The sequence below is a fragment of the Hyaena hyaena genome, unplaced genomic scaffold, assembly GCF_003009895.1.
Source record: "Hyaena hyaena isolate Hyena2069 unplaced genomic scaffold, ASM300989v1 scaffold_8, whole genome shotgun sequence".
NCBI lineage: Eukaryota > Metazoa > Chordata > Mammalia > Carnivora > Hyaenidae > Hyaena > Hyaena hyaena.
In genome coordinates this window covers 3410848-3438562 of record NW_024080640.1, presented here as the reverse complement: position 1 = coordinate 3438562, position 27715 = coordinate 3410848, and the positions used below count along the sequence as shown (strand labels likewise).

Sequence of the window (27715 nt, the reverse complement as noted above, 5' to 3'; positions counted from 1 at the left end):
AAAAAAAAAGCAGCATGTTGAAAAACGGAACTCCTGTTTAGCATTATATACCTAAGAAATGAAAAACAAAAAAGTTCAGATTTTATGAGAAAGAGATTACTCTGTAATATCGCTAAAATTCGCGTGTTTAAGTCTTGAGCTCTTTTTTTTTTTTTAAATGTTTTATTTATTTCTAGCAGAGAGAGAGACAGCGTGAGCAGGGGAGGGTCAGAGAGAGAGGGAGTCACAGACTGAAACAGGCTCCAGGCTCTGAGCTGGCAGTCAGCACAAAGCCCGACGCGGGGCTCGAACCCACGAACCGCGAGATCATGACCTAAGCGAAAGTCGGACGCTTAACCGACTAAGCCACCCAGGCGCCCCAAGTCTTGAGCTCTTGTTTGATAAACTAAACTCCTCTGGCCATCATGTCCCTGGGCTTGCTGAAGAGACCCCTCAGACATAGGAAGAAGACTTCTCACTTTAATCTTCCCTCAGATGTTAGGTTCACGTAGGCCCTTGCAAGCCCAGAGACCCCCAGCCTTCATAACTGAAGATGAGGAGGTTGGACTAGAAGCTTTGAAAGGGCCCTGGAAGGTTCTATCGCTTGACAATTTAGTCAGTCACTTGGTTAACGAGAGCAAAGAAACTGATTCAGAGACCTCCTTCAGATCTCCTCTCCCTTCAGAGAAGCTGCAGCAGACTGCTGGCTGTCTTTCCAATATCCATCCTCCCCTTTCTCCTTCCCAAAAGAACCCTAGTTGTACTGGGGGCAGCAAAGTACTCAGCAGTCAAGTGATTTCCTAGCCTCCCTTTCAGCTGAGCAGGGCCAACGACACAGTCCCAGCCAATAAAGCATAAGGGGAAGTCCGTGGATGGGCCAGCTCAGCTGCTGGCTCACATTTGTTGCCCTTACCCTTCTTCTTGCCTGGAATTCAGTCACGTGATGGTAGACTGGGGGTCAAAGTGAGGGCAGAGAAGCAAAACACAACAGGCCAGAAGGGTCTGGGTCCCGGGTGCACCAAGGAGTCGGGTTCAGTCAGGTGGGCTGGTTTGCCTACTCAGGCAACTTATTACATGAAAAAAATAATAATATCCCGATCTGATTAAGCCATAGTAAGGTGGATTTCTGTCACAAAATGCTAAACCTAGTACTGATCTGTACCAGGCCGAGGAGGAGAAGCACCTTTTTGACAAATATTGAGTACTTACTATGCGCCTGACAAGAACTGAGGGTGAACTACCCAAACATGGTCCCTACCCTTACAGAGCACCCTCAAACTAGTGGCAGAGACAAAGCAACAAAGAAGTCAATTAATTATTATCATTGTAATGGAGGAAATACATAAGGCCTTGGAAAAGAGAATAGTTCTACTTTTCATGGATGGTCCTAGAAGGACTCGTGAGGAAAGTATACTGAAGGGGAAAATTTAAGGAGTGGATCATTTGGAGGAAGAATGAGAGGAAAGAATGTTCCAGACAAGGAGGAGCAGCACATGCAAGGGCTTCCAGTTGGAAAGGAGCTGAAGGAACTCTGAGGAGGTCAGAGAGCTTAGGGCTGATGAGCATGGTGTTCGAGCAAAGTGGGAGAGGTGTGCAGGGCCAGCCACGTAGCACTTTGTGTGTGTGGGGGGGGGGAGGCGCGTTCAGTCATTGAAGGATTTTCAAGAGAAAGTTCCCTTTCAAGGAGATCCCCATCTGTAAAGCATTTTCAGCCCCAACTTCTGTGAGTGTTGGCTTCACAGAGGTCTTCCCAACATAGCCGTGAGAACCAGCTCCCGGCCCCTGGTCCTGAGGGGCTCTGGGCATCTCGCCTGCCACTCAGTCTGACTTCTTGATGCTGTGAGGAGGCAATGCGTCGAAACCTGTCATGCACTCGCAACCATGAGTGGCACACAGTACGTGCTAGAAACGTTTATTATTTTCACTGCTGTTACTGAGCAGCTCGTCAGAGTCCAGATACTCCCGCCTCTGGGGCCATGGCTCTCCAGCATGGCATTGACATCACCTGGTCCCATGCCCAGAGAGTCTTTCTGATCTCTGGGTGGCCTGAGAGTGTATTTCCAGCAAGCTCCTGGGTGATGCCGATGCCTATGGCCTGCAGACACACTGCTTTAGGTGAGGGCTAAGGCAGCCTCTTGGGAATCCTCTGGAGAAGGGTGACTGGCATCCTGCTGTGTAACCACCCTCAGCCCTGACAGATAATGGCAGAAGGTGGGAGCCCGAAGCCCCAACTCCCCCAGGAAGACTCAAATGTGTTCTGGGAGACAGAAGAGCAGGTGGCTCTCAGCCTTTCAGGGGCCTCAGAGTCCTGGGGCAGATGGTAAAAATACACATCTGGGGGATACACCCCAGAGATTCTGTTTCACTCTGGGAACGAGACCCAAATGTCTTCACATTCAGTTACTCCCCATGGATTCTGCTGCAGACATGGCCACAGGTCACACACTTGGACAAATGGAGACACAGTGGTTTGGGGGTTAGACAGACCCAAGTTCAAAACTCCTTCAACAACTTCCCATCCGTGTGACCTTGTGTGGCCTTTAAAATCTCTCCATATCGGGGTACCTGGATGTCTCAGTCAGTTAAGCGTTCGACTCTTGATTTCACTCAGGTCATTATCTCATGGTTCGTGGGATTGAGCCCTGCATCGGGCTCTGCACTGACAGCATGGAGACTGCTTGGGATTCTCTCTCTCTCTCTCTCTCAAAATAAATAAATAAGCATAAAAAAAAAAAACAACCCTGTCCTCATCATCATGCTTTCCTTATCTGAAACACAAGCCTATTAATACTGGTAATATCCTCCCCAAGAAGATCAAATAAAAGTATTTATGCAGAGGGTACAAACGTTATAATCACGTTTGTGATTATGTGGCTCTGCATTGCCAGGTGTAGAGCCTGCTTAGGATGCTCTCTCTCTCTCCCTCTCTCTCTGCCCTTACCCCTGCTCATGCGGTCTCTGTGTCTCTCTAAATAAATAAATAAATAAATAATATATAATATATATATAACTAAAAAAAATAGGGAAATCTCAGGATTGGGAGGGTGCATCTTGTTTCTATCTCAAAATACGAGCCCTTCTCTCCCTTAAATAAAGGGCTTACTGAGTAAATGCCTGGCCAGGGCTAGCTGCTCAGTGCATGACAGCCACGATGGCCGCGGTAAAGAGGGGGAGGAAAAAGAAGATTTCCTCTCCTTGGATGCGTGGTGCTTTGCTGTGCTGGCCGTGACTGGCTGGGACTCCATCCACAGCCAGTGGAGACTGTGAGGGTGCCCAGGAGGAGCAGGTCACAAATCAGGGACCGGTTTACTCTCCTTTAGAGGGTGAGTGGGATCTTCGAAGTGGGAGACTCTGAAATGAACCCCTGACCTCTGCCCACGTGGGAAATGAAGCAGGAAGAGGAGGACACTGCCTGCCTGTACCCACGTCTCCCTCAAGGTGCCAGAAATGTCACCACTGGACAGCCACTCCTTTTGGTCACTGTCCCCTCCAGGATCATCTGGGGATGTAACCACCAAGGGGACAATGTGCGTACCAGTCGCTCCCGGAGGGTGAGTTGTGTGTTCTGGGCCTGGAGAACTCTGCAGGGGGAGCAAGCGTGAGGTCCGCCAGCCCCTCATCCTCCTGAACACCTGGGGAGTGAAGAGGCATTTCGAGCTGCCCTGTCCCTTCCCTCAATGTGAGCCCAAAGGGGTGCTGGCCACCAAGCCTGTTCAAACTTGTATTTATTTCCTAAGGGGCCAGGGTTGGGGTGTGGGGAAGAGGAAGCATCCCTTGGGTTTCAGGAGGAACCCCAGTCCTTGGGGAAGGGAATGACCCTTGCTGCTCTGCCCTCGGTGGTGGTGCTAGTAGGGGTGATTCAGGGTGTGCTCCATGATGGTTCGAAGCGCCAGCCACGTCTCCTGGGCTGTGGGGATGATCTGGGACGCTGGCAGCAGGAAGCCAAAGCGCCCCGTGTCCCGGAGCTCAAAGGTGAAGGAGTATTTGATGCCGTTGTCATAGGCCCAGTCAACAGTGATCCCGCTGGCCACATCTGGACATAAAAGGGCAAAGAAATGCCCCCCCCCCAAGGAAAAATAAGGTGTTTTTCAAAGTACGGAGGCACTCTGAGTGGTCAGTGGGCCCTGGAAGCCAAACCCCAACTCACCCCAGACAATACCAAGTTTCAGGACCCAGGTCTCAATCTGGGCCACACCCTGCCCCTCTCCCCCTTCTCTTTCCCTGGCAAAGAGAAAGCTCCTTGAGGCCACCACACAAGGAACATCACAGTAAGCCAGGCATTGGGAGCTGGGAGTTCATTAATGCTACAAAGAAACAGCTGCCTGTTTCTGGGTATCACCACTCACCCCTGTATTCAGATGTGGAACTCGGCTCTGACCCAGCCCAGTCAGATCTATGGCAGTGCCCTGTGGCCAACTGCACTGCCAGTCAGCAAAGAGACCGCACCCGCCCAACTCCCGCGGATGTGGTGCCTGCACAGCGGCCAGGGGAAGGCTCACTCACAAAGGGTGGTGCTGATGCTCCCATAAATATACTCGATGCCATGGACCTCGTACAGGGCCTGCACTGCGTCCTTGGCCAGATCGTACTGTGAGAATAATCCAGAGGGTGAGAGGCTAGGACTCTCCATGCTCCCACACCCTCACCAGCTGTTGAGAAACAGGAACTTAGGGGTCCTGGAAGTTGAATGTGTAGCTGACTCTCATGAGAAGGGAGCACAGCACCTCTGGCTTTGAACTTGACCACATGTGAGAACAACAAGCTCTCCTCTCCTTCCTACCATGGGGTCAAGTGGGTCCATGGGGTCAGCTGACCATGGGGTCAACAGACCCTCATTTCAGAGTGAGGGCCTCGACCCTCTGGGAGCCTGCCTGATGCCTCCCCCACGTCCCAAACAGCCAAGCTCACCAACTCCTTCTGGTCTGGAATGGGCTCCAGTGAGTGGCCATAAGGGAACATGAGCATCTGAGAGTAGCTGTGAATGGAGATCAGAGCTTTGAAGTTCCCGTGGGATGTGATAAAGGCCACAATGGCAGCCACCTCTGGCTCCGACTGAGGGGACGGCCCGCGATAAGTCTCTGAGCAGGGGTTGTTATTAGAGCCATTTCCTGGAAGAAAAATAAAAGCACGCAGAGGCTTCAAATTCCAAGACTTGGGAAAAACACTTCATGCTCACAAAATATCCAGCTCTTCCTCTACATTTCCCAGCCTCCTTTGCAGTTTGGTTGAGGCCATGGGACTACTTCTGGCCGATGAGAATGTGAGCAGTAATAATGTGTCACTTCTAGTTTGAGGCTGTTAAGAGCACTCTCTTCAGTCTCTATGGTTGGAAGCAGAAACCTCTAGATGGAGGAAACATCCCAAATCCCTGTCACGATTGAAAGAAAGCTGCCCAGGAGAGTTGCCTCCCCACATTGAGCCTCATGTGCACAAACAACAAACGTTTACTGTGTTAAGCCACTGGGATTTGGAGTGGGTATTTACCACTGCTGCAAACCCTGGTCTAATACATCAGAAGAGGGGCAGCCACACCACAACTCAGTTCCTCTGTGGGCCTGTAGAGAGCTTCCCCGGCTTGTCCTTTGGTTAAATCCTGACTCATTCCATTAGAAAAGTGCACCTGCTTCAGGAGCCTAGAAGAAACTCTAGGTCTCCAACCCTGGCTTCCTCTATGAGCAGCGACCCCTCTGAGCCTGGCCCTTCTCTTCCGACTGTCCACTGCCCTACAGAAAGCTTGGTCAGTTGAGGGCTGAGCCTTAGTGTCTGCTCAAGCTTTGCCACAGCCATGGCCCCGAGATCAACATGAACTTGGGGCCAAAAGAAGACAGAATGGATCCCCATAGCTGCCTGAAGCTGGTCTGGGAGCCACAGATGTAAAGAGCCTTTGACAATTCTTCTTGGGGACCTCAGATGGGGGGGGGGGAGAGGACAAAGAAGAACTGACCTTCTATTCTGTTCACAAATTCCATTTGTTCCTATCTCCTAGATTCTTTGCTCTCCATTTCTCTTCTCCCTCTTCTGTCTGCCTGCCCTCCCCAGGGGCCACGTCACGGGGCGCTGGACTGTGGGTTGGTCAAGATTTGTAGGTTATTTGGAAGGAGCCAGCCCTGTTCCTCCTTTTGCTCTTTCTCCCTGAAATGACTGCACACAAGCCCAGTGCAGAGGTCGGGGATCACCCTGACTTCTGGAGCCTCCCAGGGGCCCCAGAGCATCTCCCCAGACCCTCTGGGTAGTGCACTGGCCGGAGAACTGAGGGACTGGCCCATGGACTGGTTCGGATGCTGCACTGGATTGCAACAAACCAGTCCTCCCCAAGAGCGCAGGGCAGGGGAGCGTGAGTGGGAGGGAGGGTCTACAGATTACTCATTATGCAGCAATTAAATTAAGGCAATGATAAAACCATAAACAAAATCTTCCAGCCTGAGTCACCAACCCAGACACACACTATTTCTGTCCACAGGCAGGCCCGGAGGCAATGCCGTCACTGGGGAGTGCAGACCCCCTTGGTCTGCGGGTCTTCGCCTGGGGCGGGGACCCTGGTGAGAAGGGGATGTGACTACAGGAAGCAAGGGTGAGGAGTGGCCCCACAGGCTGGACAGTGGCCCTGTTTGTTGTGTCTGCCGGGAGCTTCTGCACCTGCTACACTTGATGAATGACAAATAGCAACAGATGAGCAGAGCGGGGGAGGCTGAAAGCTTTGTCTGCGTTTGCAGCCCACGCACGGAAAGCGGTTCCTGCCAACGGCCAGGTGGCTTTGCCCAAATATGGAGAAACACTTCAGGCCATTAGTTCTGGTTTGAGCTAAGCAGCATAAACTAATCTTCCCCTGACCAAATGGGAATTAGCTGCCTGCCTCTCTCTGACGTTCATAGTCAAAGTCCTCTGAGCCTGCCTGTGTCACAAGTACCTGCTAATGGATTCATTAGCTATTTATTTTTCCTTCTCTGAAAATGTAATTTGTAGCAAGGGGAAATCTCTGGAAGGACATGGTAAATTATTAAAAGCAGTAATCTTTGGGTAGTGGGATTATGGGAGCTTTTTTCCCCTCTGGGCTTTTTTTTTTTTTTCCCATAATCTTTTTTTTCCATATGTATATATGTATTTTTTTTTTTTTTTACATTGTGTATATACTGATTTTCCCCAGCCCCCTGTGGTGAAACACAGAAAAGTTATTTTCTTTAAGAGGTAATTTGTCTTTCTACAAGCCCATCTGTCTTGGGGTCCATGGGTACTCACTTCAGCTGGTTCTGAGGGGCCCACATGGATTACAACTTGGGGCAAGTGTCTAGTCGTTTGAAGGTGAAAACACCCATTTTTACATGGTTGTGTTCCCTTACACAAGCGGTAACACACACACAGTGCCAGATTCCCAGGCAGCCCCCACACCAAGGGCTGAGGGCCTTGCTCTGGACTCTGTAGATGCTTATTTTTCAATGAAAACAGACTGAAAAGAAGCTAGATTTTCAAAGTGATGGGCAGATCTACAATGTTCTATCTCATTGATTTGGCCTTCCATCGGTGAGTCTGCTTTTCAACAGCAATGGCACTGTCTCCTGTGGAGTTAAACTTTGCCCCCGCACCCCCCAACCCAGAATAGTGGGTGCCACATCTGGAGGCTGAAGGCTGTGCCCATGGAACCTGTCTTGGCTAGACCCAGCATCCCACTCACCAAACTGCTGCATTCCCAGGGCCCAGGCTCTGGTCTCTAGGCTTTCTGGAGACCTCAGTTTCCCATCTAACCCCTACGTCCCTGGTGTGGTAAGGGAGATAATCAGGAAGAACACTAAGGAACTTGGGAGGAAGCTACCCACCTCTGCCCGGAAAAAAATACAGCCCTGCACACATGCACCAGCCCATCAGCCCAGGATTACAAAGCAGTTGGGTCAAAAATAAAAACCAGGCTCAAGTCAGTGTCGATGGTTAGAACTTGGCTTATTCTATATTTAAACTACTGTTCTGGCCTCCCCAAAGGGCCAATTTCAGGCCATAACTCTCAGGACATGAGTTTGAAGGCATTTTCTTTGGGTGGACTCCCTACAGGGAAGGGCTAGAGAGATTTGGGAGGCATATAAACTCTTAAGTTTTGAACAACCAGCAAGACTATCTTGTACCTCGTGAAGGCACCTGAAGACTCTCTTGTACCTCTCTCTGCCATATTTAGGATTTGACCCTTGCAGCAAGGAGCAGTTCCCGTGTTTCCCAAGAAGCCGGAGCATATGCGGACATTTACCACGCATGTGCAACATCTCCCCATATCGCACAGCCAATCCTAGGCAGGTGCTTGCCTGTGCCTGGCCATGACTCACTTGCATTAACTAACTACACTGCCTCCCAAGTTGGGAGTCCGCGTAATCCAACTGTGTGGGAGACGCGCCAAGGACCAGGCCCTTCTCTGGCCCTGCCCCCAGGCCCAGCAGACTGCCCTACCTCCAAAACCTGACCTCCAGTTCCTGTTAAGATCCACACCGATGCAGAAGGTTCTGGGTCTGGTGGACTTGTTCTTCCGCCACAGGCGGTTCTGAAAAAGCCCAGGGCAGGTGACATTCACCCCTTTCCCAGGGGTGGGAACCTCTGACATCCTGTCCTAGGAAAGGGGGAGGGGGGTCTCATGGGACAAAGAGGGGCAAAAGGAAGGCATGTCTAGGGCAGGGTGGGCTTGGTACTACTGGGCCACGACTGCATATCACCTTGTGGTTAAAGCCATTGTGTGGGGACAGGCCCAAGGACAGGACGCCGCCAGTGGCTTTCCCCAGGCAGCAGGACAGGGGTCGACGGGCAAGAGCGGCAGCTGCAGTACCTGAGTCACCCGCCTGCCTCAGTGAGACTCTCTGCCAGGAGCCCCTGCTCCAGCCCCCAGGGAACCTCAGCTCAGCTGCCCAAAGCCGCAGTGACCGTTCCTGCAACCTCCCCACCTCCCCCCAGAGCTGACCCTGACCCCTGGCCCTCTCCCTCCCAAATGCCCTCACCATGCTGTGGGTAAATGCAAACCCATCAGGGTTGGTGACAATCTCCATGAAGACGTCCATGGCGTTCAGTATGTTTGTCAGGGTGCGGTCTTTGCCATATTCGGTGACAATCTGCAGGCAAGGGCAGAGTGGGTACACGGTGAGGGATGGGAGGCACTGCCTGGCTCTCCTCTGAGATGGATCGGGACTTTGGCACAGCCAGTAGCATCTGGCCATCAGATACATTCGTTGTGGAGAACTAAAGGCCTAGACGTAAAATCCCTTCTAGTTGTTTAACTAGATAGATGGATAGATGTGGGCTCTGTGCTGCAAAAAGGCCAGAGCACACAACAGCTGTTCCAAAGGACAGGAAAGCAGAGAGCCCCTGAGTTTAAACAAGCCAAGTGCAGTCTTGCAGCCAGAGGCGCCCCAAAATAGTCAAGTAGCCCCCACCCCAGCCCTACCCCCATCATCCGTGCTGACCTTCTTGGCGGTCCAGATGCCAGTGGCATGGGTGATCCACTCCCGGGAGTGGATTCCAGTGTCGATCCAGATGGCCCGGCGCTGAGATCCTCCAGTGCTAAACTGGGTAAAAGCACCGGGTCCCAAACAAGTTTGAACTGAGGCAGCTACAGAGCTGTCCCTAGGCCCCCAGAAGGAAGCTCCAGATGTTTCTTCACTGCCTGGGGCGGCCCCATGTGCCCGAGACAGGGGCTATATGTGCAGGTACTTGTGCACACGTCCACGAAGTGCACACGTGCAGGGGCCCTGGTGACACAGCGGTGCATATGGGGCGCAAAGTGACCCAGCCAGAAGCACAGAGCTCCCCAGGCTTGAAAGTGTCTTAGACTAGGGTTTCTCAAGCTTTAAAGGGTACACACATCCCCAGGATCTTACGAAAATGCAGATTCTCAGTCAGTAGGTCTGGGAGGGGTCTGTGGTTGGACATTTCTAACAAGCCCCTGGGGGTGCTCCCGCAGGTGCCGGGCCCCCACCCTGAGTAGCAAGGTCTTAGGCCACATTAAAGAGAAAACACAGACAGTGCCTGGGGGAAATCAAAGCTGACTGAGGAGGTCAAGTCCCAAGTTCGATGAGAACACTTGGCCCTCTGGAAGAGTCCCCCAGGGCTGTCAAGAGCTGAATGTCAAGTGTCCTGTGGGTGCCTTGAGGTCACATACTAAGAACTGTTTTCAGGTTGGCTTGGCTCCACACTCCTACCCATCTTGCCTTATTCATGACCAAGGCCACTGCCGCCTGCGAGTTTGCTCAAACTGTTTCCAGTGGCCCCTGCGAAAGGCTGAGGTCTCCCCACAGACTCAGGCCTATCTGTGGGGCTCCCTGAGCCAGGTGACCTCAATCGCTTATAAATGAGGCCTCTATTTGCCTCCCTTCCCATTTCACAGATGAAGCAACCAAGGGAATAGGGAGAATGCTGACTCACCGACATTCACATCCCAAGACCAAGGGGATGACCACCACCCTACAATTCCATCTCCTTTGCAACCCTCCCACCTACTTCCTGACCCAGGACCTTCCAGGGCACTGCACTGTCACCTGTGCATACCTACAAGGGGAGTCCTTGAACACCACAGTCCCAAAGCTGTGGGTCACCTCAGGGCAGGAGTACACACATCTTCTCTTCCCTAAAACTCCCACCCTGCCATGACCCTACATGAGCTCAGCAGGCACGCCAGAGGCTCAGTCTTATGCCAGAGGCTCTCACTGTTGAGTCCAGTGGTCACCACTGCCCGCTTTTACCTTCAGAACAACAATGGACCGATTTTCAAAGCTGTGGCCAATCCGAATTTTTGAAACAATATCTGAGTGCTCAGCTACAAAGTTGTCGATCCAGCTATATATCTGAAAGGAATGAAGTCTGTCAGACAGGCAGTGGGGAGGGACGGGCGGAGCCCAGGCTGGCCCCGGATGTCTTCCTTTCCCCATCCCACCCTCCTTACTGCTGTCCCACCTCCCTTAAGGGCTAAAAGAACCCAGAGGGAGAATGGGACATAAAGACGCTCAGGCAAGGGGCTGATTTGCAGGCAACTGGCCCCGTGCAGAGCTGAGCCTCTGTCTGGAAGGGGAGTGTGCTCAACCTACTCAGTCCCCAGGGTCAGCCTGCAAGGCTCTTGGGGTGGAAGCTTCTCTCGCTTCCATTCTCTTGGCCCATTCAGTCCATTTGACAGACCCCCCACAGACTCAGCTGTTTTGGTCTTCTCGGCCCTTAGAGATGCTAAGCCTTTTGAAGGCAGGGCTATTTACCTCTGATGTCAATAGATTCTGACAGGCCATATTAATCCCTTCCCTTACTCCTTCAACGTACATAATTGACTTACCAAATCTATGGGGAAAATGGATCTTCTCTTTTTTTTGAAAAAATGTTTATTGATTTTTGAGAGAGAGAGAGAGAGAGAGCATGAGCAGGGGAGGGGCAGAGAGAGAAGGAGACACAGAATCCGAAGCAGGCTCCAGGCTTTGAGCCATCATCACAGAGCCCAACGCAGGGCTCAAACCTATGAACCATGGGATCATGACCTGAGCCTGACGCTTAATGGACTGAGCACCCAAGTGTCCCTGGACCTTCTCTTACACGCCATGTGAAATGGTGATACCAGAAGGGACAATATCAATACCATAGCATCCTTTACATGAAAATGGGACCTGTGCCTTGAGTTTCTCTCTGGACTGGGTGTCTCTATGTTCTCCTTGCATACTCTCCTTTACAAACATGTCACGGTCAGTCACGCCTGCCCTAGCTGGCTGTGACTGGGATCAAGAATTGTCTCCAACTGAGGCAACTCTGTTCTATTCTACAAAATGGCTCTCCAGTGTGCCTGGCCTCCTGCCCCTCCTACACCCCAGTACCCACAGCTGGGGCCACTTAACACCAGGAATGCTTGTCGAGAGATCAAGACCACTGAGCCCCCAGCCACAGTGCTGGATTTGGAGATGCCACTACCTGCTCTGCTCCGGCCAGTGACGCACCCCTACCTCAGTGTTCTGCCTAGTAGACGTTTCTTCTGTTCCCTATCTGCCCTGGGCTGTACTGTTGAGCTGCAGTTCTCTCTATCTCTATCTGAATCCTGGCTTCTGGACCTCTTTGAAGCTGACTATCTATCTGACAGACCTTCACCCAGTGTCTGGTGTGCACTCCAGAGACTCTCCAGGTGTCAGTTCACACTCTCCCATGGACCTCAGAGTCGTTCATCAGTCTCCACCCAAGTCTGGAGACCCTGAGGGCCCAAGGGGACAAGAGAGACCAACTGGGCAGACCTACCTCCTCCAGGGTGTGGTAAGAGGAATAGCTGAAGCTACTGGTGCTGCGCTCCAGGCGCCGGGATTTGGCCATGGTTTCTCTCTCCTCATCCAGCAGCACCTAGGAGATAAGAGCACGTACTGGAAGGGAAGGGGAGAACTGGGCCCAGCAAGCCTCTTCTGAGCCCCTCATCGGCTGGCTGTACACAAAGACAGCACCGACACAGGAGAGTGAGCCCCATGAGTGTGAGCTGCACAACAGGAGACGCTGTTTGCTAGATGATTCTCCTTGGCCAGGTGGCGTTCATACCGCCATTTCCCAAATGAGCACAGGGCGAGGAGTCAGGAAAGCTGCATTCCAGGTCTGCCACCAAGTTGCTGGGGAGCTTTGGCCTTGGCCTTAGTTTCCTCAGCATGGAAGTTAGGACAGCAATATCTGCTCTGCCCAGCTCATAGGATAAAATGTAATTAGGGATATTAAAGTATTTTAGAAAAGTGCTCATTGATCTATTACCAACATTGCTTTTGCCCTCTATGAACACTGCTGAGTGCTCCCTGGGGGAGCAGAGGGCTCCCCTGACCCACAGTATCCACTCTACCCTCAGGGGGTAGCCTACACAATTGATGTCCAGGCCATTCGAAAGCCAGCTATGGAGCAGGCTGGTCCAAATAATTACAGAATTAATATGCCAACAGTCATTTACTTCCGATCTTAACTGCCTCTTAAACACAAGTATAGGTGAGCCAAAAGCAATGTCCTGGGTATCATTTGGAGTTGGTACTCCGTCCTCATGCAGTACTTCCTACTGACCTTAGGGAGGGCATATGGTTGGATTGGGTTGCCCTCCCACATCATTCTGGGACACTTTTCCCAGCCTGGGATTCGGTGAGGTGGGCAAGTGCCCTTCACCCAAAGCTCATACCCTTACATTGGTACCCAGGGATAGAGGCATCCCAGAACTCTGCACTAACTAGCAGCATGGGAAGGACCTTAGCCCCTCTGCCACAAAGGGTGCTGGGAAAGTAGAAGACCTCAACTCAAAGTCACACAAGTGAGTCTTGATGATATCTTGCTTCAGGCATCTTTATCTTCATTATCTCCATTGAGCTGGTCAGATGACCAAATGACAGGGCAGGAATTAACTATTCATGTTTTAGAGATAAAACAGATTGGAGAGGTGAAGGGACAATGGCAAAGCCAACCAGGGGCAAAGGTGAGGTGAGAACCCAGATATCCTATTCCTAGACTTGGGTTCCTTAAGGCTGGCTAGTTATCAAAACTAAAGGGAAATAAGAATAATAACTGTACATATTATATATAACATACATAATAAACATACACACAAAGATAGATGTATATATCTATAGGTGCATAGAGTTGACCCTTGAACAATGAGAGGTTTAGGGGCACCAACCCCACCACCCCCCCCCGGGTAAAAATCCACATGTAGCTTTTGACTTCCAAAAAACTTAACTACTAACAGCCTGCTGTTATGCCTTTCCAATACCATAAACAGACAATTAACACATAGTTTATATGTTATATGTGTTATATATTGTATTCTTACAATAAAACAAGCTACAGAAAAGAAAATATTACTAAGAAAATCATAAGGAAAGTACATTTACAGTACCGTACTATATTTATCCCCAAAAAAATCCATGTATATCCACACAGTTCAAACCCAGGCTGTTCAAGGGTCAAGAGTATGTTTATCTGTGTGTGTGTGTGTGTGTGTGTGTGTGTGTGTACAGAGAGGGCAAGAAAATGTGTAAAATGTTAACAACAGGTGAAAAACCCATCATACTATTCTTGCAAGTAAAAGGTGTTCTGAAATAACAAAAAAGCTCAGTGCCTGGGTGGCTCAGTCAGTTGACAGTCCAACTCTCGATTTTGGCTCAGGTCATGATCTCATGGTTCATGGGATCGAGCCCCACATGAGGCTACATGCTCACAGTGCAGAGCCTGCTTAGGATTCTCTCTTCCTTTCTCTCTCTGCTCCTCCCCCACTCGTGCTCACTCTCTCTCTCTTTCTCTCAAAATAAATATAAATAAAACATTTTTTAAAATTATTTGAAAAAATAACATAGAAAACAAGACAGTAAAATGTCAGAAAATACCAAAATGTAAACAATGCTTGCTAGAATAGAAAGATTATGATTTCAAGCAATTTTTAAATTTTCTCTGTTTTTACGTTTTGGCAGCATGCTTCCACTACTTCAAAAAGTAAAACCTTCTAATGAATAAATAGTACTAAAACAAAAACAAAAATGCCCAATGGCTAAAATAAAGTAGCAGCCATGGACTCTACAGTCCCGGGGCTGGAAGGGAGGCATCACCACCAACCCTGCAGACGAGGCCGCTGCCCAGTGCCCACTCACCCTGCTGCCCCAGTCAGCTTGCTCACAACCCTCAAGTTCACAGATTTAAAAATGGGCCTGGAAATCGCTGCTTGGGCCTCATTTTCTTTTCTTTTGAGCACTGGCCACATGTTAGGCAATTGTGATTGCAGTGTTCTCTGGCCCAACTAGCTAAGCCGGGACATTCCCACTTGGGCAAAGCTGGGAATGCTGGGCAAGTAGGGAAGCCTGGGGGAGCCTTGACCTTTGCTGGCACAGGCACCACCCTAGGACGCTCTGACAAAAGGGACTTGTATTCTCCCAGGAAACCAATGGAAATCTCAGCAGCCCACCATGACCAGTGTGTGCCCGTCACTTCAGGCCGGGCGCTACCAGCTGTGGTGAGCAGCCACAGGGAGCCAGCAGCCCGGGGCTGGTGCACCCAGAAGTCCCCCTCTGGCGCCACCGGAATGGAAGGTCCACACATCCCACTTCCTAGGGACCTTAGGTGGTGGGGAAAGGCGGAGAACAGGGAGGAGAAATTGGGAAGAAAGGACCAGAGGACCCAGATCTTCCCACAGCCCAGAGACATCCACAGGAGCAAACAGCTCCCATGAGGCCACTCTTGGTTCCACAAAACAGCTTGGGGGCAAATGGGAAATGGGCACCAAACTGCAAATAACTTTCCAAACACCCTCGCAGCCTTGTGAATGGATATGACACCCGCTCACAAATTGGGAATATTCAGCCCTCACAGCTGGGCCCCAATCCCAAGAACACTAATCTACCCTGGCCTGAAAACTACACAGATGTTGGCTCCCTTCACAAGGCCGAGAGAGGAGAGGGGAGAACTGAGAACGCAGTCTTGCCACAGGCTCAGGGAAGCCTAATTACAGCCCTGTCAGGCTGCTCAGAGGAAAAAAAGAAACAACTCAGAAGTAAGCCATTTGCCTCCCTGGAAGCCATAACCTGACAAGGAAAGTAATACCTTGGTGTGAATTAATTTATGACAGGGGTAAGGAAGGACAGGAACACGAGGAGAACAGCACCTCCAGGACGGAAGAGGGCAGGAGGCCAAGGGAGGCCCCGGAAAGGTGAAGCTGATGCCTGAAGGGAAGCGGCACTCGGCAGCTGAACTCCAGCCACAGACGTAAAGTGGACACGGCTCCGGGTGACGGTGGACGGGGCGCACCTCTCCACCCCCCTGCCCTCAGCCCTACTCTGTGACAGCAGCAGTCACCTCCCCTCACATGTCCCTGGCCTTCTCTTCCAGGCCTAACATTTGCGGTAGCAGCTGCGTGGCTGGTAGAGTGCAGTCGGGGCCTACGTGCTGGGTGGCTCCGGACCTGGGGTTCTCAGCATGGACCCCCTCAGAGGTCGAGGCTGAATGGCTGCTTCACTGCCCAAAAGGCAGAGTTAAAACCACCCACACAAACAACAGTGACAACTGTAGAGGGAGCAGATGGCACAAGAGCAAAGAGTGCAGGGCCCGTGGCCAGGCTGTCTCTGATTAAATCCTGACGCCATCACTAACGGGCAAGCCGCTAATCTCTCTGTGCCTTGGTTTACCCAAATACTCATCTCTCTGTGCCTTCATAAAATGGGGGCCAAGTTAGCACACACTTGAGCACATTCTTTAAAGTGTTCCCGTGAGGATTAGAGGGTTTAATACATGTAAAATGCTTGGGGCATTGCATGTAGCGATGAGGAAGAGCAAGAGGACGGTGGACGGGCAATAGTAATTTCGGGGGTGGCTCCAGGACTCTGCGATGGAAAAGTCATTACCAGGCGTGACCAGGAAATCTGGATTCCTCCAGGAAGAAGTGGTATCTGTAGGACCTGGGTGGCAGGTTGTTCCCCTTACCGGTCAGTGGGGTGAGTCAGGCAGCAACTGCCCCTCTCCCAGGACCGACAGAGGAGCCAGCTCTTCTCTCCCCGTCCCGCTGCTGCAGCCAGTCTCTGCTTCTCCCTCAGGACCTTGCTCACAAGTGTTCCTTTCCTCCCCTGCCTTCTCCTGCTCGTGCCTGCCTGCCCCCCTCTCCTGGGCTCTCCCAGTCCCACCCCAGCCAACATCGCTGCCACTTTTTAATCTCTTCTTTTCAGTGAACTAATGTCTGCTGAGCACACGCTTGGCACTGGAGACACGGCAGCCAATACAACAAAACCTCCTGCCTTCATGGAGCACACAGTCTGGCAGGGGAGACAGACCACAGACAGCATAAGTACATCAAGCATATAGGATACGAGAGGGTAGTAAGTGCCAAGGAGAAAAGGGGTGTAATGCGAGGAGGGAGGGAATGGGGGGGGGGGACTCAGGGGAAGAAGGGTAGAGTTTAAAATAAGGTGGAAGGTGACCTGTGAATAAAGTTTTGAAAGCAGCGAGGGAATAAGGCATGCAGGTATCTGCAGAAACAGCACTCCACTCAGGAGGACCAGTAAGTGCAAAGGCCCTGAGACGTGAACTTAATCAAGGGCCCTTAGGCAGGAATGGGTCAGACAAGTTCAAGGGACAGTAAAGAGGTCCAGGTCTCTGGAGCAGAGTGAGCAAGGGCAGAGCAGTCAGTGATGGGGGGAGTGGGGGCCCCTTTATAGCCATCTGAAGACTTTGGCTTTTACTCTGCGTTAGGAAGTCATTGAGGGTTTTAAGCAGAGAAGTCACATAATCAGATATAATATATAATAATAATAATTTTAAAGGACCCCTCTGAAGGCTGTTTTGAGACTAGGCAACATGGAACTAGGGACAGCAGTTAGAAAACTTCTAGAATAATCCAGGTGAGCGGCTGATGGCATGCTGGCTCAGGGTGGTAGCATAGAATGGTAAAATACATTTTATTTTTATTTTCTTTAATGTTTGTTTTTGAGAGAGAGGGAATGTGAGCAGGGGAGGGGCAGAGAGACGGGGACAGAGGATCCAAAGCAGGGTCTGTGCTGACAGCAGAGAGCCCAAAGCTGGGCTCGGGCTTACAAACCATGAGATCATGACCTGAGGTGAAGTTGGATGCTCAACCGACTGAGCCACCCAGGCGCCCTGGTAAGATACATTTGAAAGGAAGAGCTGGTGGGATTTGCTGAATGTTAGGTGTGAGAAAGAAGTTGGAGATGAATCCAGGCTTCCTGTCTGAGTGACCAGAAAGATGGTGTTGTCATTTCCTGAGATGGAGAAGGGCAGTGGAGGAGCAAGTTGAGGGGATGCTGGGTTTGGAATGGTGACATCTGAAGCACCCCTTGGTCAGGCAGGTGGCAGTGAGGAAGAGGTGGGTGGATATCTGAGTCTGGACTTCAGGTTGGATGTAGGAGTCTGGCTGGAGATGTAACTATGGGGATATTCAGGAGGCTGAAGGTATTCAACGCCATGATCTTGGATGGGAGGATCGAGGAGAGGTCAAAGGACAGAGCTGGGAAACAGAAAAATAACATGTAAAGGCAAGCCAGTTAGGTGGGATAACCCAGGAAAGTGCAGAGTCCTGAAAGCCAAGACAGGACATGTTTCAAAGGCGAGAGAGCAACCAGTTATGTTAAATAAGGTGAAAGAACAATGGACACTCAAAGTTGGCCCCTGAGTTGGACATAGGAGCTGTGGGTGACAACATCAAGGGCAGTTTTGGTGAAGTAAGGGGTGGACGGTCCACCCAAGGAGAGGGATGGAGATGACAAGTATAGTCCATATTTCCAAGAGTTTTGCTATATGGGGAACCTGAGAAATGGGATAGCTGGAGGTATGGGGAAGGGATCAAGAGAGGATATTTTAGGGTGGAAGACATAACTCTGCATTTGTATGTTAATGAGAATGATCTGGTAGAGAGGGGGAAATTGGCAAGGCAATATTTACACTAAACTGTATTTTGCTCCAGATGCTCAGAGCACGGGTGATTTTTGTGTTCTCCGTTGTGCTTTCCCCTATTTTCCAAATTATCTAACATGAATATTTATTAATTTTGTAATCAGAAAAAAGCCATTAAAATCCACAGAGCTGATTGCTCAAGTGAAGCTTTTCCATGGTGACTCATCCTAGAGGAAAAAAAAAAAAACAAACAAACACCAAAACCAAAGGGCTGAGAAAAAAGGGGGAGGTGAAGAAAAATTAAATGCAAATAGAGCTCACTCGGAATCAGATAATTTCTTGCCTGGCCCACTGCAATTTCCTCAACACCCTCCTGCCTGTCAGTCTCTCCCTGCTCCCGTCCCCAACTCAACATTGTCACTATCAGAGGGATTTTTCTTAAATGCAAATCTGATGTCAGAGCCCTCCGATGGCTCCCCCATGATTTTTTGGGATACATCTCGACCTCTTCGCCCAACAAAAGATGCCCTTTGTGATCTGGTCGGGCCTCATCGCCAATGGAGGGGGGCCTTCCCTTCCCTGTCCCCCCTCGCCTGCTCTTCAGCCGCACTGCAATTACCGCCTTCTCAGAGCCTCGCTATGTGCAGAGCCTCTTGTCCTCCGCTCCCATAGCAACCTGCTGCACTCCATCAGCGCGCTCAGCCACTCCATTGTAATCACTGATTTGCTCCCCTCCACTCTCCACCCCCACAAGTCCGGCTCCCCTGGATACGGAACCGAGTTCCTATCTTTGTATTTCCTGCACCTTGCGCACAGTAGGTATCTCCCTATCAGTAGATGCAACGGAGGAACCCAGCTCTTCCATCTCAAGCATCCCTCTGACCACAGCGTGGGGGGAGCGGGGCACACTTCCCTTCCTCAAAAATCTCTAGCACCTCCAGCCAAAGCGAAAGCCGGCACCAAGGTTTTTCTCGCTCGCTCTCAGCCTAGTACCACCAAGCAAACACACCCTCACTTCTTTCTTTTCCTCACATCCATTAATTCAACTAACATTTATGAAGCCCCAACCGGGCGGCAGGTGCTATAGTAGGTGCGAAGGGGCCTGAGCCTGGACCTTGAGGGGCTCGGGAGAGGGGGCCCTGGAGACAAAGACCAACATAACAGCAAGGCCTCTGTCTGGGCACGCGCTTTCTGAACCTGCCAACAGAGTAATTGTTGAGACAGTTGAGGGCCCACCGTGCAAGAGACACTATGCCAAATACCGAGGCGGAGGAGATCCGGAAGAGTCAGAAGAAATTAGGCCCGGGTGTCAATAACTGAAACACAAGGCTAGAGGCCAAAAACCTGAGTGGTGCAAAGCCTTCCCCTCCTGTTAGCGCCTCTGAGCTTTTCTCCTCCTGGAAACCCTCCCCCTCAGCGCCACAAATCAACTCAACACAGCAGCCTTCCCCCACCCCCACCCCAGCTCCTTCCAAGCCAAAATGGGATCTAAGTATGACAATCAGACCTTGACGCACCGCAGACAGAGTTGTTGGGGAAAAGGGGAAAATCCTGACTGGCTGGGTTAAGGCAGACAGTCCAGGGCATCTTACTTAGAGGAAGTGAAAAGCACCACCCCTCCAACACCCCCCCCCTCTGCCCCCAAGGGATTCCAGCCTGGGGACGTCAGGGAAGGACAGGCTGAGGAGCAGGAAGGCGACAGATCCAGAGAGGCCAGTGGGTAGACTCAGAGGTGTCTCTGGGGCCATTCCTGATGTGCAGAAATGACAGAACATTTTGAGAGACCTCTTCATATCTCTCTGCTAAATGCTGTGGGCTTTCCAGGGCGGGGCCGAAGCAAGGAAATGCAAACTTCAAGATCCTGGCACGGGCGAAAAACGAGAACTGAGTGCTCTTTCTTCTGATGTGATGCCCTGTCTTGTCTGCAAGACTTTCCCCATTTTGGCGTGTGGGGGATTAATTAGAGAAAGAGCCCACCCCTACTTGGTGAGCAGCAAGCACATGGGTCTGATGAAGGATAAAGGTCTGTGAATGGATCTAAGCGGCCCAGCCCTGTGCTCTGCAGGGAAGGAATGCCCCTAATGCGTTTATCCCTTGGCATGTGGTGTCAAGTGTGCGCGCTCCGGGAGACTGTGCTCCCACACTCAGAGCCCTCGGAGAGCAGCAGCAGTGCACCGTGGCTGGGGCGGGGAGTCTCTGTGGGTATGACTCTGGTGGGGGGGATGCAGCAGCATCCGCAGAGGGGTGCGGCCAGAGACGCCTAACCAGCACGTGGTGCCCACAAGATCAGCTTTAGGAAGGAGGCTCCTTGGGATATTCTTGAAGGCAGACAGAACAACAGAAATAAAATGGCATGATGTTCAGAGAGGACACTGTAAGATGCACTGACGAGTGGGGGCGGGGAGGCTGGCACGGGCTCTCTCTGTCCTACCCGAGGGTGGGTGTGCAGCCCTCCCCAAGCTATTCCCCTGGGATAACCCCGCCGGGGAGAGGTGCCTGGTGCAGCCTAGTACCGAGAGCCTTGCAGTACAGGTGTTGTGGGACAGCAGGGACAGCAGGGATGGTCAGAAAAACTAAGGAATGTTCCAGAGCTACCTCCCCTGGTGCCTCAGGAAAGACCTGAGCTACTGCCTCCTGTCTCCCTCCTCCCCCGCCTCCTCCTCAGCTGTGCGCCACAAATCCTTCCACGAGAGGACTTGTCCACAAGTGACTGCCACTGTCACACGAGGAAAGTGTTAGCACCCCCCCCCCACCCGCCATGGACTCTGTCCTAGATTTTAAATATTCTCTGAGAAGTGTGAGGTTTCGCTCCTTCTCCAGCAGGTCCACAAGAATGCAGACAGAACTCTAGAAACCTGGCCACGGTCAGCCCTGGGTTGTTTTGCTCTGTGCTGGGCCGCGACCAGGAAGGCATGTGGAAGGTGAAACCCTAGCCGTAGTGATGGGGCGGGGCCTCACCTGGATGTCCTTGATCATGATGGTGTAAGCAAGGCCGTGAGACTCTAGGTAAGCCTTGATGTCTTTCAGTTCAGAGAAAGGAACCCTCATATCCACAGGGAGGCTGGGCCTGGCTGGGCCACGCCAGAAGTCCACCTTGGCCACAGAAGAAAGGAAAATGGGTGTGTTTCATTGCATGTCCTTATACCTGATCCCGTAGGCACCTTAGATAGGCAGATGGTCTTCTTCTTCTTTTAGACAGTTAAAAGGGCCCCGGTTCCAAAATTAAAACCCTAAGGTCGAGCACAGAGACAGTGGCAAACAAAATCCTCGAACTGTTTCCCTTTCTGGTTCCAAGCACCTTCATCTCCCAGCCTCACTCCCTCCCACTGCAACTTCAGCTGGACCCCAAGAACCCTAAATAGGTGCTAAAGATGAGACAGTTCATCATCTGGGGCATCCTCATGGGCAAGAACCCTGCTCAGAAGGGGAAGGCATCACCGCCCTCAAACCCCAGGGAGGTGCAAGGAACCCAGTCAGGATTCCCACGACACCCAAATGCCACATCCATTTTCCAACTTGTGCAAAGGAGAGAATTGTTATAAAGGGTTATGAGTCCCCATAGATAGGGGCACTCAAACAAACAGGGACGTGGGCTTTGAGCCACATCCTGAAATATCCGGTTGTTGCAGCAGCCTTCAGACAAAACCCTTCTATTATAACGGTTGAAGAAAACGTTTTCCATTGCAGAATGCTTGCAGGGACAAATGTTCTCGGAAACAAATGCTCAGGCTGACAGGGACGAGCCCAAATAAAACATGGGTTTGCCAAGCTAAGCCATTTCAGTGGGGAAACAGATGTGTCCAGTCTGCACACAGTCTCCCACCCAGAGATATATGTACTTCCCGTGTGGCTTCAGGACATTCCAGTCATTTGTAAGGTGGCCCCTGACACGGTCTGCTCAACAGCCCCCCATCTAGGACAGAAGAGAGAGCCAAGAAGGGCCACCCAACTTTACAGAAGAATGTTCCCAGCCTTTCCCAAAGAGGAGCCACATTTTATTTTCCACAGTGTTGTGATCTTTGGCAGAGATATCCAGGGGCGGGTTTGGGGCTGGGGGAGCAGGGGAGGGGGCTGAAGGTGTAGGCCACTGTACGAGAGTGGAGAGCCTGTTCCCAAGCCCTGAGGGGTACTCACCTTCTGGGGCTTCAGGCCTTCCAGATCCCTGAGAAGTGAAAGCTGCTTCTCGTTTTTAGCCAGGATTCGAAGAACCTGGTCTCTGGAAAGACACAGGGAGGGTGGAGGGAGATGCTGTGAGGGCTTCCCCGGAAAGCTGGGCTGGGGACCCTGGGGACCTGGCACCTTGGGGACTCAGCAGGGAGGCTGGGAGGCCTGAGCAGAAGGACATGCAGCTCTGGGATGCACAAGAGTCCTTCAGCGTGAAGCAGAGGTCGCTCCAGACCAAGGACACACCGCCCAAGCCACTAAATAAAGCCCGTCACAGGTACTGATGAACCCAGCACCAAGACCAGGGAGGAAGTATGGGAAAGGAACGTGGGAGAATGGAGGAGACCTGGGAAACAAAAGGAATGAAGGGGAGAAAAGAATAGACACAGAGGGCAGGGGAGACCAACAGTGGCTCCAAGTGCTCTTCATACGAGGGCCAAAGGCCATGGTCTGTCCAAACCCTGTGCCCTTTCCAGACTTCTCTCAAGAGCTTGAGGACACAGAAGGGGAGAGGAGCCTCACGCTAGAGGCTGTGCCGCATGCCTCTGGTGTTTGCCGCCTAGTATGGCACCGGCTCCCTCCCTGACGGGCTTGGATATCGGAGAGGATGAACCCTGCCCCCCCAGACCCCCCCACTCCCCGTCATCACCACTATGGAGATACCATGGGTTAGTTCCATCAGGTGATGCCTGGGAAGCTGAGAAACATGTCCCTAGAGGGCCTGCTGTAACATCCTAATGCTTACTGGTATTCAGAGGAGGACAATACTGCATCCATATGGTAGGGATACACAGTCCTCTGAGTGTTACTTACTCCTTTAAGAATCAGAGGAGGGACGCCTGGGTGGCTCAGTCGGCTAGGCATCCGCTTCAGCTCAGGTCATGATCTCACGGCTCATGAGTTCGAGCCCCATGTTGGGCTCTGTGCTGACAGCTGGGAGTCTGGAGCCTGCTATGGATTCTGTGTCTCCCTCTCTCTCTGCCCCTTCCCCACTCATGCTCTGCCTCTCTCTCAAATATAAACATTTAAAAAATTTTTTTAAAAAATCAGACAAAACCATTCCCTCAGAAAAAAACAGATACACAAACCATTTTACATATAAGCAAGAACCAGGGGAATCTTGGAGCCCTGAAAGCTTCTCCATGGGCTGCAGATTAAGAACTTATGCTGGGGGGTTGGGGGTGGGGCGCCTGGGGGGCTCAGTTAAGCGTCTCACTTCTGCTCAAGTCATGATCTATTGGTTCATGAGATCGAGCCCCACATTGGGCTCTGTGCTGAGTGCAGAGTCTGCTTGGGATTCTCTCTCTCCCTTCCTCTCTCTGCCCCTTCCCCACTTGTGCTCTCTCTTTCTCTCAAAATAAATAAAATAAACTTTAAAACAAAAACAAAAACGAACTCACGGGGGTAAGGACAGTAAGACAGCTGCTTGTCCTGCCCTTGAGCATGAGAGTGGGAGATTACGGAGCTCACTGGGAAGTGAGGTCCCAACTCCCTCTACTTTGACCAGGTCCCAGGAAGACAGACCCCTTCCCGCCGGCACACCTGGTCCCCAAACCCTTGACAGCCCTTCTCCCTACCATGGAGCCCCCACTCACCCCGTGAAATTCATTTGGCCCAAAGCTGCTGCCAACGTAAAGCTGAAGACCAGGAGCGTCCACCTGTCCACAGGGGACAGCCCAGGTCCTGCGCCTCCTCCAGGGGTCCCCTGCATGCTTCTTCCTTCCGGCGAGCTTCAGGGGCTTTCCTCGTGCGCGGGCATGGCCGAGGCCTCAGCACAGCACAGCACCTAAAGGCCGGCAGGCCCGGCCTGAGAACAGGCGTTAGGTTCTTTCTGGTGATACCCAGCATGTGGCTCCCACACGCAGGGCCTTGGCAGAGCTAGGGCCACGCCTCCCCATGGCCCGGCAAATCCCCTCCTGGGAAGAGGAAAGAGGAAAAGAGGAAGACAAGGCTCTTAGCTTTCTTTCCTCCCTGGAGGTTTGCTGGGCCAGCCTCTGGTGAACATCTCCAGGTGTTCATCTCCGGAGAAAGGCAAGAGTAGCTGGTAGGCCCAAGGAAATTACTCCTTTCCTCCCTCCTCGTTTAATTCTTTTCTTTTGCTCTCCTTCTCCCTCCCCATCCACTCACACTTCCCCTGGGCCACGTCCTCCTTACACATAAGGGTGTGGACGCCATTGAAAGAACGCCGGGTTTAGAGACAGAGACTGTGTGCTCACTTCCTGTCTAAAAGACCTAGGGCAACTGCCCTAATCTCTCTAAGTCTCAGTTCACTCATCAGTAAAATGGGGTTTATGATACCTCCCCTCCCTACCTCACAGGGGTTTGGGGGAATATTAGATGAGACAACGTAGGTGAACTGGCTTGGCAAAGCCTGCAAAATAGAAGGTATTATTATTTCCAAGCATAAACCCTGAGTCACAGCTGCATCTTAGGTCAGTTCTCCAGCTGCAGTGGGGAGAAGGGGGACAGAAGGGAATGGAGAGGGGAACAAAGGAAATATATATAGCATGAGAAAGAATTCAGTGAAGGCTCCCTTTTCTCTATCTTCAGCTGGTCGCCATTATGCCGGCATAGGTAGTGCATTTTCTGCCAGACATGAAGGTCACTGCAATCATTATAGTTCTGAACAGACAGCAGAGTCAATTTCTCAGTCCAGCTGAAGCCCCGCACAGCCCCCTTTATGGGCTGGGAATGGAGGAATAAAGCCAAGGCCGGCACACAAAGCAGTCATATTGGAAGGAGAGAGTGAAAGATGATGCGTGAATGGTAAATGATGAATCTAACAGAAAATCCACAGGAGGTGGGGGGAAAGGCAGAGACTAAATCCAACAAAGTTGTTCAGCAGAGGACGTCAACAAAAGGCCACTTAACTGTCACCGGCGATTCTCAGAAGCCCCCTCCCCGTCCATACTTTCCCAGAATGGCCTATTAACTGGCCATGTGTGCAGAGAGGGGAGCTCTTTTATTGACAGAATGCCCTGCTCCCACACCCCGCCGGACCTACTCCATTATTTCGTGGTTCAGCTGTTCAGACATGCCAAACTCTCCTAGAACCCTGGCTTTGGGAACGCTCAGACAGAAACATTAGCAAAGGGTTTAAGGACCTAGAAAAGAAAGCAATTAGGCTTTCCACCCAAGTAACACTCAGCTTTAGTAGAAACAGGAATAAAAGAAATGTACTAGTAAACAACAGCTCAGGAATTTAAAAGAAAAAAAGTGGGATGGTGCTAGCCACCAAAAGTACCCAGCATCTTCTCGTTCAAAAGCATCATTTAAGTCACTAATAATAAGACAACTATCCCTGTATTTGGTTTCGGGGTGGGATGAGAGAGAGAGAGAGAGAGAGCCAGAGAGCAAGAGCCAAAGAGAAAGAGAGAGAAGGAGAGAAGAGCACTTCAGAATTCCTCATTGAGAATTCTATGGCAGCACTTCTAATAGAACTTTCTATGATAATGGAAACGTTCTACGTCCGCACCATCCAATGGGATAGCCAGTAGCCGTTTGAAATGTGCCAGTGCGACTAAGGAATTGAATTTTTTATTTTGTTAAATTTTAATTAATTTTACTGATTGAAATACCCACGGTGGCTGACGGTTATCTTATTACACAGCACAGTTCTATGGGAATTCACTAGCCCTAAAGCAGTGCCTTCAATGGCTAGATACGAAGCAGAGACACACAGCTGTGCTTGACTTAATACCTAATACTGGCTTCTAACCAAAAATTAATTATTCATCTAATCATTTACTCGATAAATGTCTACTGAACATCTATAATGTGCCAGGCACTTGCTTACTAGGAATAAAGTATGGGAATAAAATGGAGAACAATACTGACCTGGACCTTAGATTTCTAATGGGGTAAGTAGACAGTTAATTTAAAGAGCATACAGATAATTGTAAAAATACAGCTGGTGTATGTGCTACAAGGTGAAAATACAATCTGCCATGAGGACAGATAACAGGGCTCCGTACAGGCTGAGACAGGGAGAGTTTCCTGAAAGTTTTGTTGGAGGATTTTTATCTCCCATAAGGTGGGTGGTTTAGACACCCAAACATCCCTGCCCACGTGAAACAACTAAAATGCTGGATAAAATAAAATCTTTGTAGTAACTTTTAAAACAGATCACTGAGTTGGCATGAAGAGAAGAATGTATAGACCCCCCAAAAGAAGTAAAAGGCAGACATCAGAGAAGTCAGCAAATTACCCCCGCCCACCCACCCCAAAGAGTTCTCTCAGCCTGAGTTCTTGATCTTCCTCCTGGAAGAATATACCTTGTGTCTAGGGCCATTTTCTTTCTGCTTGAAGTAGACCTTTTAAAACTTTCCTTTAGTGTTATTCTCTGTTCTTATTTGTTTGAAATTTTTTATCTTGCTTTCATTCTTAAAGGGATTTAACTGGGTATCAGTTCCAGGTTGATTATTGGTTTTTTCTGTCACCACATTGGAAACATCCTCCCACAGTCTTCTGGCTTCCATTTTTACTGTTAAAAGGTAATTAATTCATCTATTCACTGTTCCTTAGTAGGTGATCTTTTCTTACCCCTGCTGCTTTGGAGAGCTGCTTGTCTCTGATGTTCTGTAGTTTTATCTTCATGTATTTATTCTTCAGCTATCCCAAATAGATCTAGAGATTCAATGTAATTCTTTTTTTTTTTTTTCTAGGAGAGAGAGAGAGAGACAGCGTGAGCAGGGGAGGGTCAGAGAGAGAGGGAGTCACAGACTGAAACAGGTTCCAGGCTCTGAGCTGGCAGTCAGCACAGAGCCCGACGAGGGGCTCAAACCCACGAACCGCGAGATCATGACCTATGCGAAAGTCGGACGCCCAACCGACTAAGCCACCCAGGCGCCCCGAAATTCAATGTAATTCTAGACAAAATCTCAACCATTCCACAAAACTTTACAAGCTGATAAAAATGTACACCAAAAACACAAACTAACAAACAAATATCCGAAGAAGAGTCGAGACAATCCTGAAGAACAAAGGACTTTCTATGCCAGACATGAAAACACATTATAAAGCTATAGTAATTGAGACAGTATAGTATTGGCACAGATAGACAGAACGGAGCACAGAAACAAATCAAAGCATATTTGGAAACTTCATTTTTTGCAGATTTGGCACAGAGATTACTGTGAAGCAGACAGACTATTCAATATATGTCCCTGAGACAACAGATATAGATGAAAAAACTAGAATTCAATCCCTATCGCACCATATATAAAAAGCAATTCCAGGTAGATTTGAA

At 50.5% G+C, this 27715-nt stretch overlaps 1 protein-coding gene across 4 annotated transcripts; it reads right to left on the bottom strand.

Moving 5' to 3' along the window:
- Positions 1 to 3696: 3696 nt before the first annotated feature.
- CPA5 (carboxypeptidase A5) lies at positions 3697 to 25807 on the bottom strand. 4 transcript variants are annotated; one of them, XM_039242600.1, is made up of 13 exons: positions 25339 to 25807; positions 24779 to 24838; positions 24063 to 24274; positions 22438 to 22519; positions 21262 to 21396; positions 12202 to 12300; positions 10683 to 10784; positions 9408 to 9509; positions 8946 to 9056; positions 8407 to 8497; positions 4888 to 5087; positions 4483 to 4567; positions 3697 to 4012 (listed from the first exon to the last, which is right to left on the bottom strand). In XM_039242600.1, the coding sequence occupies exons 3-13, from the start codon at positions 24176 to 24178 to the stop codon at positions 3825 to 3827; spliced, it is 1311 nt and encodes a 436-aa protein (XP_039098531.1). In that variant the 5' UTR covers positions 24179 to 24274; positions 24779 to 24838; positions 25339 to 25807; the 3' UTR covers positions 3697 to 3824. The 4 variants fall into 4 exon arrangements, with proteins under 4 accessions (XP_039098531.1, XP_039098540.1, XP_039098524.1 ...); XM_039242609.1 differs by having other exon boundaries at positions 25468 to 25807; XM_039242593.1 differs by having other exon boundaries at positions 24622 to 25807.
- Positions 25808 to 27715: the final 1908 nt, after the last annotated feature.